Source organism: Eutrema salsugineum, unplaced genomic scaffold (genome assembly GCF_000478725.1).
Source record: "Eutrema salsugineum unplaced genomic scaffold, Eutsalg1_0 scaffold_7, whole genome shotgun sequence".
NCBI classification, from domain to species: domain Eukaryota; kingdom Viridiplantae; phylum Streptophyta; class Magnoliopsida; order Brassicales; family Brassicaceae; genus Eutrema; species Eutrema salsugineum.
In genome coordinates, this window is record NW_006256486.1 from 3723650 (window position 1) to 3745807 (window position 22158).

At 35.3% G+C, this 22158-nt stretch overlaps 4 protein-coding genes across 4 annotated transcripts; 3 read left to right on the forward strand and 1 right to left on the reverse strand.

The window, feature by feature from the left end:
• The first annotated feature begins 4149 nt into the window (after positions 1-4149).
• On the forward strand, positions 4150-5324 carry LOC18011233 (mitochondrial import receptor subunit TOM6 homolog). Its single transcript, XM_006393197.2, has 2 exons — positions 4150-4412; positions 5105-5324. The coding sequence occupies exon 1, from the start codon at positions 4223-4225 to the stop codon at positions 4385-4387; it is 165 nt and encodes a 54-aa protein (XP_006393259.1). The 5' UTR covers positions 4150-4222; the 3' UTR covers positions 4388-4412; positions 5105-5324.
• A 539-nt stretch (positions 5325-5863) lies between these two features.
• Positions 5864-6650, forward strand: LOC18011234 (CASP-like protein 5C3). The gene is made up of 3 exons (XM_006393198.2): positions 5864-6167; positions 6243-6375; positions 6459-6650. The coding sequence occupies exons 1-3, from the start codon at positions 6037-6039 to the stop codon at positions 6648-6650; spliced, it is 456 nt and encodes a 151-aa protein (XP_006393260.1). The 5' UTR covers positions 5864-6036.
• A 241-nt stretch (positions 6651-6891) lies between these two features.
• On the reverse strand, positions 6892-8493 carry LOC18011039 (30S ribosomal protein S17). Its single transcript, XM_006393199.2, has 3 exons — positions 8158-8493; positions 7774-7963; positions 6892-7177 (listed from the first exon to the last, which is right to left on the reverse strand). The coding sequence occupies exons 1-2, from the start codon at positions 8317-8319 to the stop codon at positions 7775-7777; spliced, it is 351 nt and encodes a 116-aa protein (XP_006393261.1). The 5' UTR covers positions 8320-8493; the 3' UTR covers positions 6892-7177; position 7774.
• A 1400-nt stretch (positions 8494-9893) lies between these two features.
• Positions 9894-16277, forward strand: LOC112082926 (UPF0725 protein EMB2204-like). The gene is made up of 6 exons (XM_024150640.1): positions 9894-9905; positions 14959-15108; positions 15221-15401; positions 15492-15598; positions 15857-15943; positions 16053-16277. Exons 2-6 carry the CDS (start codon positions 15079-15081, stop codon positions 16275-16277), a joined length of 630 nt encoding a protein of 209 aa, XP_024006408.1. The 5' UTR covers positions 9894-9905; positions 14959-15078.
• Positions 16278-22158: the final 5881 nt, after the last annotated feature.

Below are 22158 nucleotides of genomic sequence, written 5' to 3' on the forward strand. Positions count from 1 at the left end.
AGTCGTGATAGTACACTAATTAATATCTCCCAAATTTATCTTAATCTCCTTATAATGCCCCCTAATTTAGTTAGAAGAAAATCAAAATTAGATTTTTCTTAGCTTCAGAGTATTATTATTTAAAAGCGCACTTGAATTTTACAGTTTAGCTATACGTAATACTTTATGCAAATTGCAAAAGTAGGAAACTTTATACAATTATTGGCTCTTCTTTGGTTGTTGGTAAGAGTTACTAAATAGAGAATTTTGAGCTTTATATAAAATCTTTTGTTTCATTATTCACAATCTCACATGTATTGTAGTTGCTCTCGTCTAGCATATGTAGAATCATATACAATTATTAACATTGCATCTCTAACTATATATACACATCCAACTGTTAAAAGTTGACGATTTAAACAATCTAAAACGAAACCACGTTTGGATCTTCATAGAGTAACTGTGAAATAGTTTGAGAAAAAGATAATAAAAAAAGGTGAAAATTCTTCAGAATAGCCTAACATATTGAGGAACTTACTAGACTAACCTTACAAAGTTGGTTTAAGTCCATTTTATCCAGATGTTGAATATTATTACGAAAATGTCATTATGATTTTTTTTTTATAAATTTTTTTTTTCGAAAAAACTTTAATTTTGAAAAAAACTTTTTAAAAAATCGAAATTTTTTTTGACGAAAAAAGCATTTTTTTAAACGAAAAAAGCAAAAAAAAAAAAATATACAAAACCAAAAACTAAAAAAAAAGAAACCCTAATTCATCTTCTTCTCTCTCTCTTTCTAATGCGCCGTTTTTTTTCTCCCATGGAGCTGCTCTTCTTCTTAATCTTTTCATTCCTCTCTTGCTCTCCTCTTTATCTTTTCTTTTGTTTTGTTAAATTTTTGTTGTATGAATATGTATTCTTTATGAACTTCAAAGCTTCAATGTTTCAGATCGAGAAAAACACAACTAGTTCTACCGATTTTTTGTATCAAGAAGCCTCCAACGCTTCCAAGCTCGGAGATCTAGATCTTCCCATGGTTTCTACAATTCATTCTGCTATTATGTGAGTTTTTTTTTCATTTTTTCGAATTCTTTGATTTTTTTCTAGATCTGGGTTTTTGGATCTAATATCAACTATAAACTATGGAGATGTGGCGGTTGGCGGTGACTCTTAAGCAGCATTCTCGCTGCGTCGCGCAAACCACAGTGGATAGACGTTGTTTCGATGGAATGGTGGTGTTGTGGAGGTTGTCGGCGGCATAAATTTTTTTTTCAGGTACGTTTGGTAGATATATTTGGAAATCGATTTTGTATTTTTTTTGTTGTAAAGTTCATAATGTGTGATGGTAGATTTATTTGAAAAACGGTATGTGGTTTGGTAGATTATTAGTTATTTGATGGTAGATATATTTAGAAAACGAAATGTGGTTTGGTAGATTTATTAGTTATTTGATGGTAAAATTATTTTAAAAACGATGTCATTTGGTAGATTTATTAGTCATCTAATGATAGACTTATTTGTAAAACGATGTGATTTGGTAGATTTATTAGTCATTTAATGGTAACTTATTTGAAAAATGATATGTGTTTGGTAGATTTATTAGTTATTTATGGTAGATTTATCAGTCGTATATATTTGAATTTTATATATGAATAGCAATATTTGTTTATTTTTTTCTGACAGATTATGGGCTTTGCCATGGTGAACAAATCTTTGAAGGGATATCCAACACCGATCCGACATGTTTTACTATGAATTGTAGATTTACATTTGATAGATTTGTTTTGTATATCTATATTTGAATTTGTAAAAATGATAATTAGATTTTGAATGATAATATTTTTGTTTACAAATTATATTTGTCGTAAAACATTGATCCAGACATTTCACATTTTTATCACATTTGCTAGTAATGTTATTATTCAATTTAATTTATTTCATTACTTTCACTATGATGTATATCATAACTGAAATCATTTGACATTGTGATGTTGTAAAAGTTTATGTAAATAGAGTTAAATGTAACAAATATTCAAAAATAAAAATCAAAAGATCATAAGTTAAGAGATGGTTATTACAAATATGACATATATGTTCAAAATTAATATGAAAAACAAAGTTATCTTAGAGATATATCATAGAAATAATATTCATGTTATAAATTTTTGATCATTTATTATGGCATCTATATCGTAATGACCAATACTCATCTGTGATTGAATCACAGTTAACCGACATAATCTTAACAAACTCATGCAAAGAAAACGTCAATGGTAACAAAACCAAGTCAAATATAACCATGGAACAAGTCTACCATATGTACGAAACCTGTTTAACATACAACATTCCAAAACAAGTCTACCAAACCGCTGGTTTTTTCGTAGATAGGAGAATATATTTAGGACAAAAAAGTAATTTCAATCCAAAAAGTCAAATGTCTGCCAAACATTAACAACTAAGTCTACCTCAAGCATGAAAAATAACTCTACCATATAAACAAGTCTACCATAAGCATGTCATATGTTTACCAGATCAAGGTTATCTCTGTAAATACCAAACTTAATTAATCTACCACATTATTATTTCAAGAAGTCTACCATACGGTCGATAAGTCTACCAGATTACATAAACTCTACTAAACATACAAACAAATCTACCAACATCTTGTAAGTCTACTTCATGTCATTATTAATCTACCACAAATCAGAATGAAATTTATTTAAAATATAAGTCTACCACAAAACAAACATATCTACCACAAAACAAATAAATCTACCAACAGTTTTTAAGTCTACCTCATGTAACATATAATCTACCACTCACCGGAATGAATTTTAAGTGAAATAAGTCTACCACAAGTCAAACAAATCTACTACAATAGCGAAAACTCTACCAACTATATATAACTCTACCATTAAACAGATATATCTACCGCACGTATTGACAACTTTTTTCACATAAATCTACCGCTAAAGGAAATAAGTCTACCAACTCAGAAAATAAATCTACTTCATTGTCAATAAATCTACCGAAAAAGTCAACTATACGAGAAAGTCAACGCTTTTTTTAACAAGTCTACCAAAACTTTTGACAAGTCTGTCATTCATAACAACAAATCTACCGAAACATAATAAATCTACCTCTCATCGTCAAAACTCTACAAAAAAAAAGTCTACCAACAGTTAAAAACTCTACCAACTCTTGAATAAATCTACCATCGCCCTAATAACTCTACCAACAAAATTTCTGCGTTGACCAAATTTTCATAAGTCTACCGCCATTGCTTGGTAGACTTATTAATTTTTGAGCGCATAAATCTGCCTACGTGGCATTAAAAAAGTAATGGCATTTTCGTAATAAAGTTTTTTTCAACAAAGGCGAAAATGGTGTTTTGGGTATGCTAGGTTAATTTTGTAAAAAAAATAAAAGTGCGTCGAACAAATAATATAGATACTTTCTAAGGTTAGTGTAGTAATCCTCTCTAAAAAAAGTTGATAGATTACTCTGATACTACGTTGAGAAAGTCGTTCTTCATAACTAAGAAATTTGTAACTAGGAGGAACAAAAGAACACTTTGTTTGGAAAATGACGCCTTTATTTGATTTGAACTTTTATTTGAACTTATCGTTTCTAAAAAACAGGAAGCAAATGGGAATGTGGAAACAAACGTGAAGATCGAAAATGGTTTACTCTGATCTGGAACAGAGAGAACCAAGTTTATTATTCAAACAATGAAAATAAGAATAGGAAAAATAGAGAGATCCTCTTCTCTCTGACTTTCTCCCACCAACAGCTTTTTCCTCTTTCCCTTCGATAGCTTATTAAACCAAAATTGCTTGAAATTAGCTGATTATAATAAAATTTTGACTGATTCGGTGTAATCTTCGATATAAAAAAAAAAAAAAAATCAAAAATTGTAATCAAACTGGGAAAAAATTAAACAAAAAGAACTATTTTAATTTTCACTTTTGTACCTTAACCGAATGGAATGTGTATGATATTCAAATTTGAAGGTAACAAACAAATATGAAAACCGAACCGAAAACCAGACAAAAAAACCCAAATTTTCTGTTACGGACCTCAGATTGAAATAAAAGGTTCAATTAAAGGCCCAGATCCAAAACTCGGCCTATCTCTATTGATAGAAAAAAGGAGACGGCAAATCAATGGAAAGGGTTAGGGTTTTAGAATCTTATTAAGAGAAGCACATCAGAAGAGAGGAAGAAGAAGAAGAAAAGCAGCCATGTTTCCTGGAATGTTCATGCAAAAGCCAGACAAAGCCGTGGCTTTGAAGCAGCTACGGACTCATGCTGCTCTGTTTGGAGGCTGGGTTGTCGTTATCCGCGCTGTTCCATACGTCTTCTCTTATTTCTCCGATTCCAAAGATGAGCTCAAGATCGAGTTTTAAGACTCGATCCCCTTTCGATTTTCAGGTTAGGGAAGCTCGATTCTCCGATTTTTGTATCAAATTATGATTCTGCTTTTTCAGATTCTGAAAATTTTGGGTTTTTTTATTTCTGTCTATAGTTTGCTATCGAATCTAACTGAAATTCTCGAATTGCTGTAAGGAATGATCGGGTAACGAGTGTAGTAAGATCTTCGCCGATACTAGATTACGATTAGAATCTGATCGAATGAATTATAATCTGTTTGAGATCGTGTTTTGGTATTTACTTGAGCTTGATCAGAAGTATAAATCTGGAATTTTCAGGTCTTTTTCTAAGTGTTACATCTTTTGGGTCATCATCTCTTGTCTGTTCTTAGCTAAGGTTTTAAATGCTTGCCCATGAGAAAGTATTCAGTCATAAAAGCATTGATATGCATAAGCCTTTGATGAGAATAAAGATTTGTGTATGAAGTTATCTTATATCATATATGTATGTCTACCAAATTAACCCTTTAAGATTTGGGGATTGTTGAGTATTGACTATATACTTAGGCAAGCTAGTCTGCCTTAGTATATAGTGTTCTGGCATGAGAGTCTTTTTGAAGCAATCTTGACGTTAATCTTCAATATCCTCATCACGTTAGGACAAATTAAGTAGAGAAATGTGTATTGAAAGGTTATAAAATTGTGTGTGATCTCTATGTTATGGATTCGTCATCTTCTTTCATATTCGTGCAGTGCTGAAGCGGTGAAGTAGATGCAGCTTGGGACAATGGAAGGCCTTTTGTTCTGTTTTTAACGATCTTCTTAGGACCTGTAGCAACCACATTGTGAGACATAAAGTTATAGCGATGTACTTTTGCTATTTGTTTTGTTTTATGTTCTCTGGCTATACTTTGTTCTCCTCCATTTTCTTCTGATTTATTGGAAAGAGTATTAAGAGTAACTATTGTCGTTATTAATCACCTTAGGCCATCTCTAGAAACAATTTGCTTTATCAAAGTACTGTCGTTAAAAATCACCTTAGACCATCTCTAGAAACAATTTGCTTTATCAAATTCTGTTGAATTCTGCAAAATCTACTTATTTGATGCTGCATTTTTCTCAGATCCAACTTTTTGTTTAATAGCGTTTTAATTGTCACCTTTTTCCCTTAATGAAACTAGTAAAAATCCGGATATTTCTAACATCTTTTGTCATTTTACAAAAGCAATCGACTTTTTGTATTAATGGACAAAAATATCAAGAAGAAACAATAAATAAAGGGGAGAGGTATTAGGAGGAAATGGAGAAGGAAGGAATAATAGTGTTGCATAACTGTTTGCCCCGACATTTGCTCTGCTTTGTCTGATGAATACAGACCACAACTCTTTCTTCATGAACAGTCTTCTCTTTTCCACCATTCGTAAACTCTCACACACAACGTGCGAACCAGAAACTCTTATCAACCTGTCTTTCTTTTTAATTCTCCTTTTTTTTCTCTTCTTCGTCATGATCATGATTATCGTATCTTTGATTCCACCAGAAAAGATTAACAACGAAAACCCTGATCATTTAATTGAAAAAATCCAGAAGATTTGCCCAGACACATGTCAAAAGTTTCAATCTTTTTTCGAGTTTTAGATTAAGCAAGCTCTTTTCAGTTACGTGCGACACAAGATAAGCTGGTGATGGTGGAGGTTCCTGGCTCTGTCGGCACAAGTGCAAGCCTTTCCTTGAGATTAGGTCAAACGGTGTTAGCATTTGGGGCTCTACTCTTCATGACCATTGGTGTTCGCTTCTACCAATTCACTGCTTTCTGGTGATAATAACTCCTAATTCGAGATTCTGTATATTCTCTTATGAACCCTAATTAATCTTATGAACAATTCTGCAGCTACTTGGTGACGATCATGTCTTTAGCTATACCGTGGAATCTGACATTGGCAATGGTAGATATGTATTGTGTTCTTCTCAAACAACCATTTCAAAAGCCACGAATCCTTCTCGCCATCTCAATTGGTGATTGGGTAAGGCAATTAACGTATCTAATATGCTTACTAATAAAAACACCGAGATTACTATCTGAATTCAACCAATTTTTGTTTTGCAGGTGATGTCTGTTTTAGCGTTGGCTTCAGCTTCATCAACAGCTAGTGTTGTAGATATCCTGCGATCAGACGAATCCGTTTGCCCTCCAACAATCTGTAACAGATATCAATTTGCAGCCACATTAGCTTTCTTGACTTGGTTCTTGTCTCTTTCTTCTTCTCTATTCAATCTCTGGTTACTTCCTTCTCTCTGATCTAAATAGATTAGATGACAAACAAACAAAATACAAATAGATAGCTAAACACAAAATGTTTATAGAAACTGATCTTTGTTACTTGACAGATATCATTACATCAAAACTCTTTTATTGAACACTTTATATGACAGTGAAAAACTGATGTTGCAACTTGCAGTTGAATGGCCATACGGAGTTTTGGTAGTGATCTTTACTTTGTATCGTAATGGTGTCATTTGTCGAGCCAAAGAAGTTTTACATGAGATTTTACTCATTGTTCCATGCCTCAAATTGCAATGCACAGACTTGCCAAAATGACACATGACACATTCAAAGCTCACTAACCCAAAGTTTACTAACAGTGTTATTCATTAACTTTGACTAAATTATCATAATCATCTCAGGAAACCAAATAACACAGACATCACCCAAAAGCAATACACTTTGATGGAATATATTGATCAGTACAACGCCTTGTGCCGTCTCCTTTGGAGCTCATGAAATCCAGTGTGTATTCTAGAGACACATTTCCCTTCCTAGCAAAACTGCAGCAAAGGGACCAATGATCACGGTAAGGCAAAACCTAAAATACCCAGTAAGGTTTGAAAGAGAGCGACCCATAATAACCAGAGTCTAAATCCAAACGGGAAGACAAACAATGTACTAACATTTCGATTCCATAGTGTTAAAAGTGTTAAAATTTTCAAGAATCTGACAATAAGATGCATATTTTTCATACAACAATGCTTTTAATCTTAGGACCCACTAACATCCATAAACTGCAAATGGCTTATACGAGAAAAATAAAGACAAAGTGAAAACGTGCATCCAAGTCAGTTCACACTAAAGTTCCAGATTACATAGTCTTGGTAAGCAAGATTCAGTAGCAGAGGCTTGAAACAGTTAAATGCAATACCAAAGGACTAATCTTGGTAAGAAAAATTCAGTAGCAGAGGCTTGAAACAGTTAAATGCAATACCAAAGGACTAAAGGACTAATATTGAAGCCAAATTCAGTAGCAGAGGCTTGAAACAGTTAAATGCAATACCAAATGACTAAAGGCCTAAATTTGGTAAGCAAGATTCAGTAGCAGATGCTTGAAACAGTTAAAAATACAATACCAAAGGACTAAATCAATCACCTTAAGAAGTGGAAGATGGAGGAATCTGAGACTGGGCAGTAGAGTCAGCAATGGAGGCTGAGGAACTGGTTGCAGCAGCAGCAACAGCAGCAGCGGCTGCTTGAGGAGAATAGATTCGAGCTTTCTTGATGATCTCTGCAACAACCCAATGCTTATGCTTGCTCAAAGGCCTTGATGGATCTAATTTCACCTGCACGATAACCAAACCAAAGCTCTCACTTTTGAATTTTCTTGCTCTAATCTAAAGAATCATAATGTCTACTTTTTCTTCCACTAGTTGAGAGATCAACCAAAATGTAGATGAAAACAAGATCACAAAATCTCCCGACTTTCACGAGCAAACAAAATTCGAGTGATAGGGAAGAAGGTAAACAATTGAATTACTCGATCGCCGATGTTACAAGAGTCTTTCTCGTCGTGAGCCATGAACTTGGAAGTGCGCTTGACGTAGCGATTGTAGAGCTTATTGTGGAAGAGTCTGTCGACGGCGACGACTACAGATTTCTGCATCTTGTTCGATACCACTGTGCCTATTACTGGCTTCATTTTTTTTGTTTTTTCTTTTCCGGTGAGCGAAATTCAGGAAAAAAAAAATACGAATGAGAGAAATTTACTAGCAGAACACGAGAAAATCAACCGAGAGAATGAACAAAAAAAATCCTTCGTCTTGAGAGAATCCGAGATCGAAGAGAAGAACAGTGGTGTAATGTTTCGATGAGTAACTAGGGTTTTTCTGGGCTCTTTCGAGTTTATTATGATGGGCCTTTTTAATCCATTTTCCCTGAATTATAGCCCAACTCAACAAACTAAATTTAGATATATATAGAGAGAGATAGGTATTTTATTAAAAGGCTAATTGAGGATATAATCACACAGATCATCAGTTTCTTTAGGTGACTTGCGTCTGGGGAGACGCTGTGTGTGCCGTATTTTTTTTTTTTTTAATGTGTCTTCAGGATTTTGAAATAACAAACTTGAAATAACTTAGAGATAATTCCTAAATATACAGTAAAACCTCTATAAATTAATAATATTGAGACCATGATAATTTATTAATTTATCGTGATATTAATTTATCTATAAATTATTAATTATTAATTTATAGAGAAAATTTCCGCATATAATTTTCTAAAAATTTCGTTGTATTAATGTTATATTTTAAAATTTTAACAAATCTCATGATATAAATTATGATTAAGAATCATAACTATCACAATAAAATAGTTTTTAACACCATATTGGATTGTCCATGTAAAAATATACATGTTCATAAGTTTAAAATTTATAAAAAAATCATGGCTGCTATCAATATTACTGATGATAAAATTGAAGATAACACTACAATACATTTAAAAACATTTAAAAGTAAGAAAATCAATTATCACGTCAAAAAATCATCATAAATGTTGAATGTATATAGTAAAAGAGCAATAAAAACTACTGATATAATAACTAGAGAGATAAGAACCAATGAGATTTCAATTTTAAGTAAAAACAAACACATTAGTCATATTTTAGAATATTGTATTTATATATATTTGCATAAATTTATATCATTATTAATTTATGTTTTTGTTGGGACCATAAATTTACATAAGGGTTTCAAAAAAAATTATTATCTTATTATCTTATCGAATTTGATGGATTTTTACATTGGCCCGATTTGGGACCAGCAAAATTTATTAATTTATAGTGATTATTAATTTATCGAGTATTAATTTATAGAGGTTTTACTGTACATATCTAATATGGAACTATTCCTAAAAGGATTAGGAAAGATCTCCCTATATAAGAAGATGTCAAGTTGTAACATAGCTTATGAATTGTGAGAGATTAAACATTTAAGGTTTTGAGTCAGTTTCCTTAAGCTAATAAGAGAGTTATTCTTATTAATCCTCAGAGTTTACTTTACTTACAAGCGATAGATTCGTCTAGGAGGGATCGAATAATGGAAGGATCCGATGTAATTTAGTTCAATTTTCATCCATGATTTGATTTGATTTTCTTTTTGTTGGACATCGCGAACTTGAAGTGATTTTTTTTTTTTGAATGTGTCTTCAGGATTTTGATTATTCAGAGGGTGGAGGAGAAGAGAATTCGTCTAGGGGGATATAGTAATGGAAGAATCAGATGTAAGTTACAGTAGAAACTCTATAAATTAATACTTGATAAATTAATAAACACTATAAATTAATAATTTTTTATGGTCCTAAGTTGGGCCAATTTAAAATATGACATAATTCGATAAGATAATAAGATAATAATTTTTAACAAAACTCCTATGTAAATATATGGTCCCTGTTATAACACATATCATATATGGACTCTTATACCGGCCCATTAGGCCCATCAGGGCATTGTACTTAACCTAGATTCCCTATGTACTCTATATATACATTCCAGTGATTAATAAAGTTTCTAAGTTTTCACAACACGTTATCAGCACGATAAGACTCTCTGAGCGAAAAATCCTAATAAATCCGGCCACCACCAAAACCCTAAAAGCAAGTCGAAACTTAAAAGACGCATATCTTCCAAACCGTGAGGAACCAGAAGACGATCTACATATCAAATCGAAGCCCTCGACGAGACGAATCTACTGGTGAAAACCGTTTGTCGATCCAACGTCGGACGCACCCTCACGCACACTTACAGTACACGACGATCAACCGAAAAAAAAACCAGATCCGAGTTTTTCCTTCTTCAACCAGCAGCTTCTCCAGTTTTGGTGATCAATCCTTGGAATTTGTAGCGGCTAACTGAGGTCTATTAGCTCCCAGTTTCATTAGCCTGTCAGAAATCCAAAAGTGGAAAAGCACACCAACAAATGGAAACCATAGTCGTAGATAGTGGATCCAGCCACACTATCTTAAGAAACAAAAGTTACTTCATAAACCTAACCTATCAAACCGCAAATATTAGCACCATCGCGGATCCCTCAAACCTTATCGAAGGATATGGCCATGCCTATGTATTGCTATCAAATGGCACACAACTTGAAATACCAGATGCTCTATATTCTCCTAGTTCGAAGAGAAATCTTCTGAGCTTCAAGGATATAAGACATAATGGTTTCCACATAGAAACCCAAGGTCAAGGGAACAAAGAATCCCTCCTAGTCACTAAAACCGTAGACGGCCATAAACAAATCCTCGAAACCATACCCGCGCTCTACTGGACTTTACCATGCTAAAGTCAGTATGATTGAAGCTAATACCACTCTCAAAGCCCGGTTTACTGATTATACTATTTGGCACGACCGGCTCGGTCATCCCGGTGCAAATATGATGCGTAAACTAATTCAAAACTCTCAAGGGCATACCCTCAAAGAAAACCGAGCTTATCCTCAACACCTCATGTGCACAGCTTGTTCTCAAGGCAAATTGATCACTCGGCCTTCACCAGTTAAAATCTCTAAACAAACACTTCATTTCCTAGAAAGAATCCAGGGCGATATCTGTGGACCTATACATCCATCTTCCGGACCATTCCGGTACTTCATGGTCCTTATAGACGCATCGACCCGTTGGTCATATGTTTGTCTCTTGTCCTCTCGGAACCAAGCCTTCGCTAGGTTCTTGGCCCAAATCATAAAATTGCGGGCCCATTTCCCTGACTTCCCACTAAAGACTATCCGCCTTGACAATGCTGGTGAATTTACCTCACAAGCGTTTAATGACTACTGTATGGCCATGGGGGTAACCGTGGAACATCCTGTACCACATGTCCATACTCAAAATGGATTGGCTGAATCATTCATTAAACGCATTCAATGGATAGCCCGACCATTACTCATGAGATCAAAGCTCCCGGCCTCAGCATGGGGACATGCAGTATTACATGCTGCTGAACTCATACGCATCCGGCCATCTAGTGAACACAAATATTCCCCATCCCAACTACTCTCGGGTCATGAGCCAGACATCTCCCATCTCAAAACATTTGGGTGTTCAGTATATGTACCCATTGCTCCACCACATCGAACCAAAATGGGACCTCAAAGAAGGATGGGAATATATGTTGGTTTTGACTCTCCCACCATCATAAGATATCTCGAGCCAACCACTGGAGATCTCTTCAAGGCCAGATATGCGGATTGCCAATTCGATGAATCGGTATATCCCTCTTTAGGTGGTGAGACAAAGAAGCTGGTCAAAGATCTTTCATGGAATCAAACATCATTAAATTGGCAAGATCCTCGGACTCTAGAATGTGATTCAGAGATCCAAAAGATTATTCATTATCAAAAGCTAGCTAATCAATTGCCAGATTCCTTTGCTGACCCGACCAAAGTAACCAAATCGTACATCCCAGCTTGTAATGCACTAGTACGAATAGCTGTCCCAACGGGACAGACCCAAGTTGCTACAGAGTCTGCACCACGTCTCAAACGGGGCAGACCTCTCGGTTCCAAAGATAAGAATCCCCGGAAATCAAAGAAAGGTGCAATAACCGAAACCGGGATTCCTGCAATATCAGACATAGCCGCGGCTGAGACTCAATCTAATGAACCCTCAATGGAAGTTCGGGACGCCGAATCTCCAGGTTCAGAAGATAACAATGAGATCTCCATCAATTACAATATGTCCGGAATACAATGGAATCGAAAAGAAGTCGACTTAAATGCACTCTTTGCATACAAAGTAGCACTTGATGTTGCGCTCACGCAAGAGGATCTAGAACCCACGTCAATAACACAGTGTACACATCGAACAGATTGGCTAAAATGGAAAGAAGCCATAAACGTGGAGTTAAAGAGTCTCAAACTCAGAAACGTGTTCGGTCCGATCATCCGGACCCCATCACACATCAAGCCAGTGGGCCACAAATGGGTCTTTGTGCGCAAAAGGAACGAACTCGGAGAAGTCGTTCGATACAAAGCACGGCTTGTAGCACAAGGATTCTCACAGAGACCCGGAATCGATTATGAGGAGACTTATTCTCCAGTGGTGGATGCAACAACATTCCGATTCCTCATAAGTCTGGCCATAAGAGAAAATCTTGATCTGCGGTTAATGGATGTTGTAACCGCATATCTCTATGGGCCCCTGGACAACGAAATATATATGAGACTCCCAGATGGCATTGAACTAAAAGACAAAAATGCATCTCGAGATCAATACTGCATCAGGCTGAACAAATCCTTGTATGGACTGAAACAAAGTGGGCGTATGTGGTACAACCGCCTCAGCGATTACCTCATCAAAGAAGGCTACAAAAATGACCCCATCAGTCCATGCATGTAACCGCATATCTCTATGGGCCCCTGGACAACGAAATATATATGAGACTCCCAGATGGCATTGAACTAAAAGACAAAAATGCATCTCGAGATCAATACTGCATCAGGCTGAACAAATCCTTGTATGGACTGAAACAAAGTGGGCGTATGTGGTACAACCGCCTCAGCGATTACCTCATCAAAGAAGGCTACAAAAATGACCCCATCAGTCCATGCATCTTCATCAAGAAGTACTCAAACAAAGGATTTGTAATCATAGCAGTATACGTGGATGATCTAAACATCCTCGGAACATCTGGTGAGATCTCCCAAACAGTCGACTGCTTAAAAGCAGAATTCGAAATGAAAGACCTAGGCAAAACAAAGTACTGTTTGGGATTACAACTTGAGTACATCAAAGGAGGAATCCTTGTGCATCAATCGGCTTATATCGAAAAGGTACTCAAGCGATTTAATATGGACCAAGCTCACCCATTGACCAGCCCAATGGTAGTTAGAAGCTTAAGTGATGACCCTCTTGGTCCCAAAAAGGATGATGAAGAAATCCTTGGTCCTGAAAAGCCATACCTCAGTGCTGTAGGAGCGTTAATGTACCTGGCTAGTCACACTAGACCAGACATATGTTTCGCCGTGAACCTCCTCGCTCGATATAGTTCATCTCCAACTCAGAGGCACTGGAACGGTATAAAACATCTCCTAAGATACCTTCGAGGTACTCAAGACTTAGGACTCTTCTATACTAACCAAAATAAAGATGGGTTAGTCGGCTTCGCCGATGCAGGATATCTATCAGATCCGCACACTGCCAAGTCTCAAACTGGCTACGTTTTTACGCATGGAGGAACAGCCATCTCTTGGAGATCAATGAAGCAGACACTCACTGCCACTTCATCAAACCATGCTGAAATCCTAGCCATTCATGAGGCTAGTAGGGAATGCGTCTGGCTGCGCTCCATGACTCAGCACATCCGCAGAGATTGTGGTATGGACGAAGACACACAGCCCACGGTGATGTATGAAGACAACGCGGCATGCATAGCTCAGCTCAAGGAAGGATATATCAAAGGAGATCGGACGAAGCACATTCTACCGAAGTTCTTCTCAACCTCAGACTGGCAGAAGGACGACACTCTCAGCGTTCAGCAGGTCCGATCCAGTGAGAATTCAGCTGACCTCTTCACCAAATCATTGCCTACTTCAACACACCGGAAGCTCGTCAAACAGATAGGAATGTATAGACTTAGAGATCTGCAGTGATGCTACAATCAGGGGGAGTAATGCGTGTTGTACTCTTTTTCCTTCACCATGGTTTTGTCCCACTGGGTTTTTCCTGGTAAGGTTTTAATGAGGCAACATTCCCCAGCACATTATCGAGATCCCGATTGAGTAGCTGACCCGGTTCACTAGTCCAAGGGGGAGTGTTATAACACATATCATATATGGACTCTTATACCGGCCCATTAGGCCCATCAGGGCATTGTACTTAACCTAGATTCCCTATGTACTCTATATATACATTCCAGTGATTAATAAAGTTTCTAAGTTTTCACAACAGTCCCATTATTATCATAAATTAATAATTATCATAAATAAAATTTGATATAAACATATAAGTGAGATAATCTACCAAAATATGAGTTTAGTGATGTTTTTTAATTATTTTAAATTGAAATCTTCTTAGAACTCTTTTTTAATTTTTGAAAGAATTTTTTAAATATTATAAACTTCAAAGAAAATCTCTTTCAGAATTTAAAATTAATAAAAAATATTTTTATTTAAAATCTATAAATTAATAACTCTATAAATTAATAAAATATCAAAGTCCCAACATTATTAATTTATAGAGTTTTTACTGTAGTTCAAATTTCATCCATGATTTGATTTGATTTTCTTTTTGCTGGACATGGCAAACCTGAAGTGAATTTTTTTTTAATGTGTCTTAGGGGTTTGACTACCCCGAGGGTGTTCCAGTAAGATATATTACCCATGGGCTCATACACTATGACTGTGAACCCAAGTATTCAATTTATCCTAATCCTACTTTGGTCAAGCTCTATGCTAAGATGGGGATTCACAGATACAATTTGTTGGAGGTAAAATTCTTGTTTTTGAGTTTACATTATACATTCCATTCTCAATCTCTTTTAATTCGTTTCGTTTCTTTTAGGGGTTCCATTCTCAATCTCTTTAATTCGTTTCTTTTAGGGGACCAACTGGAAGTTCTCTAAGCTAAAGAGTTTCAACACGAGAATGAACTGTGGTGCTGCCCCTTATTACATCACCTTGGCTGCATACCTTCAATCTAGTGATTTGCGACAAAATGTGCAAGTTAGTGAAAAGGATCTTGGGGTTTTAGATCTTACTTGCTCTATTGCTAGACCTCGAGGTAAAGTCGATGTGAATCTTTATTCAATTTTAATTTACACATTGTCACAAAGTTTATTTATAGAATTTTTTTAATTTTTTTTTTTTACAGTGACTAACTCGTGTTCTTCAACAACTGATGAGAAGGTGCCTTTCCAAGTGTCTACTAGGCTGCCCCATTGGCCATCGTCTTTCAATGATCCAAACCGTTTCTGCTTGGTAAGATTTAGAACTATCAAATTATTATTATATTAAAACTTGTGGTTGGATGCATCGATCAGATACAAATCGGTTTTTACTTCTTATGAAAATTATTATTGTATTAAGACTAGACTTGTGTTTGTGTGGTTGCATGCAATCATCGTTTCTACTTCTTAAGAAGATTATTATTATATTAAGACTGGACACATGTCTACGTATTATATATTAAGGACATTTGCATCGGTTTTGCGATATGTTTTGTTTGACTCTTTGCAGGTGGATTTATCTCATGTGTCATACTATGACTGGATCAATTTGTATTTGGAGCTTGCATATTGTGCTTACGATAGGGGTATTACTGATGTAAGTGTTTTTTGTTTGTTTTCCTTTCATTAGTTTTTTTTGGTTTGCTATATATATATATATATATATATATATATATGGTATTGACACGTAACTCTTATTGCTGCAGTGCCATCTTTCCAAGTTTAACTTGAAGATTGTGCAAGTTGCAGTAGAATCTCCCGATGGTTTTCAGCCTCCCCTCATCGACTCCAAAACTGCTGTTGTGTACATAGTCTATAAAGACTTGAACAAGGCTTGTGATTGCAAAGCCATTTTTAGGCGCCTATATGATGAGGCTACAGGACGTTTTAGTCTCAAGGGCAAGTATTGGTGTGAAGGAAAAAGCTTCTAAGAAGAAGAGATCTGCAATGCGTAGGCGTTTATCTGTTCATCGGATTTGGCGGTTCCTCCGTCTCTCCGGTCGCCGCTAATATAAGAGATTTGAATCAGATGGATTACTTTTATGTAGTTTTATGCTTTTAGTATTCGTCTTTGTACGCTTTTTTAAGTGTGTACTGTTTTTTTTTTTTTAATGCAAGGATCCAACTTACAATCTTTTATCATTTCGTTGAAGTCTCTCGGTGGGTCACAATTTTGATTATAGTAAGCACCTCATTGTCTGCAGTTAATTACGGTTATAGCACAAGAGCAGAGCTAAACTGGGTGCTTGAAGAAAAATGAATCATAAGATGCAGATTATATCTGTCTAGAATATGACTACTTACCAGACCCATTGAAAATCTTAGCCGTGTTACCAGACCCTTTTCACTCCTACGTAACTACTTGGCATACTTGTGCAATAAAATAACGTGAATATAAGCAATGCCAGCAACCAAAAACCTCAGTCAAGTCACAAATTAGAATGTTAGACATATGACCTTGGCCTTGTTTGTTTGCTCATTTGTCATTTGCATCTAGATAATCCATTTAAATGATCCATTTGGATGAGTCATCTGAGAGTGATACACATAACAAATGAGCAAACAAACATTTAAATGAGAAATTGACAAATGAGCAATGAAAATGAGATTTTACGTTTTTGGCAAGAAAATGAGATTTTACGTTTTTACGGAAAAACAAAATTTTACGCTTTTTGACAGAGAAAAAACGAAATTTTACGTTTTTGACAAAAAATATGATTTTACGTTTTGAAGGGAAAACAAAATTCGTTTTTGAAGGGAAATCAAAATTATACGTTTTTAATGGAAAAACAAGATTTTACGTTTTTAACGGGAAAACGAGGTTTTATGTTTTTTAACGGGAAAACAAGATTTTATATTTTTTACCAGAAAACGAGATTTTACGTTTTTAACGAGAAAACAAAATTTTACGTTTTTAACGGAAAAACGAGATTTTATGTTTTTAACGGGAAAACGAAAAATTTACGTTTTTAATGGGAAAACGAGATTTTACGTTTTTAACGGGAAAACAAGATTTTATGATTTGTGACAGAAAAACGAGATTTTATGTTTTTAACGGAAAAACGAGATTTTAAGTTTTTAACGGAAAACGATATTTTACGTTTTTGATGGGAAAACGAAATTTTACGTTTTTGACGGAAAGTGAGATTTTACGTTTTTAACGTTAAAACGAGATTTTACGTTTTTAACGGAAAAACGAGATTTTATGTTTTTAACGAAAAAATGAGATTTTACGTTTTTTGACGGGGAAACAAAATTTAATTTTATGTTTTTGACGAGGAAACGAGATTTTACGTTTTTTGACGGGAGAACAAAATTTTAGGTTTTTGACAAAAAAACGAGATTTTATGTTTTTTTACAGTAAAACGAGATTTTACGTTTATGATGGGAAAACGAAATTTTATGTTTTTGACGGGAATACGAGATTTTACGTTTTTTACGGTAAAACGAAATTGTACGTTTTTTACGGGAAAACAAGATTTTACGTTTTTGATGAAAAAACGAGATTTTACATGTTTTATCGAGAAAATGCGATTTTTTTACTGAGTCATGTTCATCCAAATGTTTCAAATTGAATCAGTTGGATGAGTTTCAAATTTTTTCATAAATTTATATGTCATCCAAATGATCCATCTAGATGTATCATCTAGATGAGTCAATTTATGTAATTAAACAAACATCTGATTCATCTGGATGATCCATCCAAATGAGCAAACAAACAGAACCTATATAATAAAACATTCTTTTTTTTTTTGTTGTCTTCATATAATAAAACCTTCAAAAACTCAAATACTGTAGTTGTTGTCTTTTTAGTTTTTACGTAAGTTTTTGCTTTTTGATTCTCAAAAACTAAATTAACCATCTCATCTATACTATAAAAGAAAGTCAAATTTTCACTCTTTTTTAGACCATCGCGTAAATCTTAATTTTCTAAAAATAATGAAAACATATAGGAAGTAATCTTTCGTTTCTGTTCAACGTTTATTTATTGTTTTGAAAGTGCCAATACACGAAGAGGCTCGTTACCATTATCCACCTCATTCACCCACAATTTGTATGTATTGAAAGTTGAAACCAAAACAAAATAATACCATGTATATTAGTATATATTTTTGAGTGAATGAACTAGAGAGCAATAGTAAACGGCTATTAGCAAAATAACAAGATCCGATCTTTGACCCAAACAAGAAAAATATTTTGCCATCCTTCTTACCTATTAAAAGAGTCTAACAGTTAGAGATTTGTTCATATATACAGTTCTGCATATATTTGCTTGTAATTTTTTTACACCTTTTTATTAACTTTGAATTTTAGGATAAATCAATTTTTCTGTTTCTTTAATACATATTAATATTTTATAATTTAATTGATTGGTTAATGTCAAAATAAATAATCTTGCCAAAAACGTTAAATACTACTAACGAGAAGCTGTTCAATCACTGGTTTTGAAATTGTTTTCATGGAAATAATAAATTCATGGGATATGTTAAATCATTTCTCATGATCTATTTCCATGGAAGCTACGCTGACTAAGGTTAAATATCTGAATAATTTATATGGATATCCAAATTTAATTTCATTAATTTATTTCCATAAAGGATTTCCATAAATTTATATAAAGCTCTCTCAATCATACCAACTGATATTGCAATTTTGAAAAGTAATATTGTGATGAAGAAATCAAATTTAGTTCTTGTGGTCATTTCGTTTGGTCTCCTCTTTGCTTGTGTCATTTAAGCTACAGATAAGAACTTTCAAGATGAGACAAGCGGTTTAGTCTGGCCTAGAAAATTGGCTAGAGGACCGGTTGATCCACCACCAACCATGGTCGGCCTAAAACCATGGTCACCATCACAACGTCTCATTTTCAAAATGTTACCAAAAGGCGTTCCAATCCCGCCTTCGGGACCTAGCCGGCCGCCTAGATCCGTTTGAATGCAATGATCAATTTCGTCATGCGGATTCTTCTTCTTCTAATGTTTGAATAAACGTATCACATTATCTACGTCTTAAAGATTTGTTATTTGAGATCTGATGGATAATTTAAATAAAAGAATGAACATTATGTTTCAAAATCCGCCAAGCATTTATCAAATTTTCAATGTATTTTACAAACGATTATGCCTAGATTATGAGCCACATATTCATTTCCATGATATTTTTTTAGAGACAGGAGAAAGTCCAAATACAAATCCGTTAAAGATCTCTAAGCATTCAACAAAACTCAAAACTTTTGATTCAAAGCTCAATTTTTTGTTTTTTTGTTTTTTTCACCTAATTAACTTTTTGGGTGCAGAGAACATTATCACTAGTTAACGTTTTTTTCACATAATCTCTGCACCCAAAAAAGATAATTAGTGATAATGACAATAACACCATTCTTATCCGAAAGACTTCAAATATTTGGTCTGTGTTTGTCTTTGAACAGTAGGTGTGAGTGTGTGACTATGACCTTAATTTCTCTGATTGTTAGAACTTCCAAACTACTATTCCTAGTTAAACAAAGGATGGGAGATTCTACAATATATAAACCCTAAACCCAGATCAACAAAATCTTGTAGTTTTCAAACTATTGTAGTTAGCAATGGTAAAACTCGCTTTAATTCTTGTGATATTGTATAGTCTCGTCTTCGCTAGTATCCTTGATGGTTGATGCAACCCCTCCAAACCAAACCAAGGCCCTGTACCGGTGTGGACCTTCTCCAAGGAGTTCAGATAACCCACCAGGAGCTCCTCCAGCAAAAACTATCAAGGATGTGCCCCTGTCTGGACCTTCTCGAGGGAGTTGGGATAACCCATATGAAGCGCTTCCAGCACACGTACACCACAGAGGCGGAACGTACGGATACATACAATCATATAACTTGACAAACAAGAAAGCCTAACCACCAAAAAGAAAAAAAAAAAAAACAAAAATAGTAGTATTCACCCTGTATATTCTCTATATTCTAACTTACGGTGTAGAAACTCAAGGCACTTCAAATAAAGACTACATGCAAATCAATTCTGAAGTTTCAGTTTCTCTTAGCTCATCTCTGTTGTTTCCATACGATCAGCAACATGTAGAATCTGCTCTCAAGTGCACGCGTTCTTGAAAACTAAACCTTTTTCTACATAATTCTGTACTTTATTAATAGGTTCTGTCTTGAAATGTATCATACTCGAATAGCTTAATAAAAAAAAAGTCTTGATTAGCTCGGGAACTTTGATCCAGCAAACGATTCATGTCATCATCATCAGCAAACGATGAACAATGTTAAAAAAAAACCTAAAAAAGTGATGGTTTAATTGAGATCGGCTTATTGGGTCATACTCGAATAGCTTTATTAATAGGTTCTGTCTTGAAATGTATCATACTCGAATAGCTTAATAAAAAAAAAGTCTTGATTAGCTCGGGAACTTTGATCCAGCAAACGATTCATGTCATCATTCATCAGCAAACGATGAACAATGTTAAAAAAAAACCTAAAAAAGTGATGGTTTAATTGAGATCGGCTTATTGGGTCATAGTGGGCTCGGAAGGCACCGGGAGGTGGACGCTGCTCTGTGAAACCAGCCTCACGCAGTCTCCTCTGCTCTAAGAAATGGTTTAATTGAGATCGGCTTATTGGGTCATAGTGGGCTCGGAAGGCACCGGGAGGTGGACGCTGCTCTGTGAAACCAGCCTCACGCAGTCTCCTCTGCTCTAAGAAATGGTTTAATTGAGATCGACTTATTGGGTCATAGTGGGCTCGGAAGGCACCGGCCCGTTATCCTAAGGATACTCTACCAAAAGCGGGAGGTGGCGGGAGGTGGACGCTGCTCTGTGAAACCAGCCTCACGCAGTCTCCTCTGCTCTAAGAAATGGTTTAATTGAGATCGGCTTATTGGGTCATAGTGGGCTCGGAAGGCACCGGGAGGTGGACGCTGCTCTGTGAAACTAGACTCACGCAGTCTCCTCCGCTCTATGAAATGGTTTAATTGAGATCGGCTTATTGGGTCATAGTGGGCTCGGAAGGCACCGGCCCGTTATCCTAAGGATACTACCAAGAGCGGGAGGTGGACGCTGCTCTGTGAAACCAGCCTCACGCAGTCTCCTCCGCTCTAAGAAAGTCTGAACCACAAGCCTTCGCTTAGGTCCGAACCTTCAACTCTCAGCTTGGAATGGGCAGGCGAGTAGAAAGCCCAAATCGAACCCGGCCCAATGAAATCGGTCCAACATTCCAACACCTTGTAGTCTCCACTTGGATCACAAGCCCGCGTTACTGAACTCGACGCACAGTAGTTGTCAACTAAACTTATATATACAACAAGAGAAAAATCATTTCTTCCGATGTGGGACTTTAGCGACATATACACTTTATTTAGAATCTCATTTTTGTTTGTAGACTTTCGTTGCTGAATCTCAATTGGCTAATATTTCAAATTATTTGGTAATTTTGTCTTCTTAACTGGATCTATTTATCATGAAACTTATTCAAAAAACTGTGTTTTTTTTCTTATTGCTCACACAAATACCAAAAAAATACGTATATCAGGTTCGTATTATCTACAGAGAGTAAGTAAGAAGATGATCTTTGAAATTCATTCCAAAACAAATAAACATCAAACATAGAGAGTCCAGTTTATTAAAACGATACTTTATTGTCAGCTCTGTTAATTTCATATGTTTCTAAGGTAAAGAACTGACAAAAATAAAACAAGAAAAGCTCATTTGGACTACCTGTTTTAGTGTTTTCTCGAATTTCTTTTGTTGCTCAGCTTTCCCGTCAGCGATCAAATATGAGATCTGAGCTATTGTTGTTAGTCGATCCATTAATTAGAGAGCGAAAA

Bases quoted from the DNA above. Each gene is read 5' to 3' on its own strand.
- LOC18011233 (XM_006393197.2), top strand. From the start codon at position 4,223: ATGTTTCCTGGAATGTTCATGCAAAAGCCAGACAAAGCCGTGGCTTTG.
- LOC18011234 (XM_006393198.2), top strand. From the start codon at position 6,037: ATGGTGGAGGTTCCTGGCTCTGTCGGCACAAGTGCAAGCCTTTCCTTG. The intron at 6,168-6,242 runs GTGATAATAACT...ACAATTCTGCAG, and splicing joins TACCAATTCACTGCTTTCTG to CTACTTGGTGACGATCATGT. The intron at 6,376-6,458 runs GTAAGGCAATTA...TTTGTTTTGCAG, and splicing joins CCATCTCAATTGGTGATTGG to GTGATGTCTGTTTTAGCGTT.
- LOC18011039 (XM_006393199.2), bottom strand. From the start codon at position 8,319: ATGAAGCCAGTAATAGGCACAGTGGTATCGAACAAGATGCAGAAATCT. The intron at 7,964-8,157 runs GTAATTCAATTG...GTTATCGTGCAG, and splicing joins CTTGTAACATCGGCGATCGA to GTGAAATTAGATCCATCAAG.
- LOC112082926 (XM_024150640.1), top strand. From the start codon at position 15,079: ATGGGGATTCACAGATACAATTTGTTGGAG. The intron at 15,109-15,220 runs GTAAAATTCTTG...CGTTTCTTTTAG, and splicing joins ACAGATACAATTTGTTGGAG to GGGACCAACTGGAAGTTCTC. The intron at 15,402-15,491 runs GTAAAGTCGATG...TTTTTTTTACAG, and splicing joins CTCTATTGCTAGACCTCGAG to TGACTAACTCGTGTTCTTCA.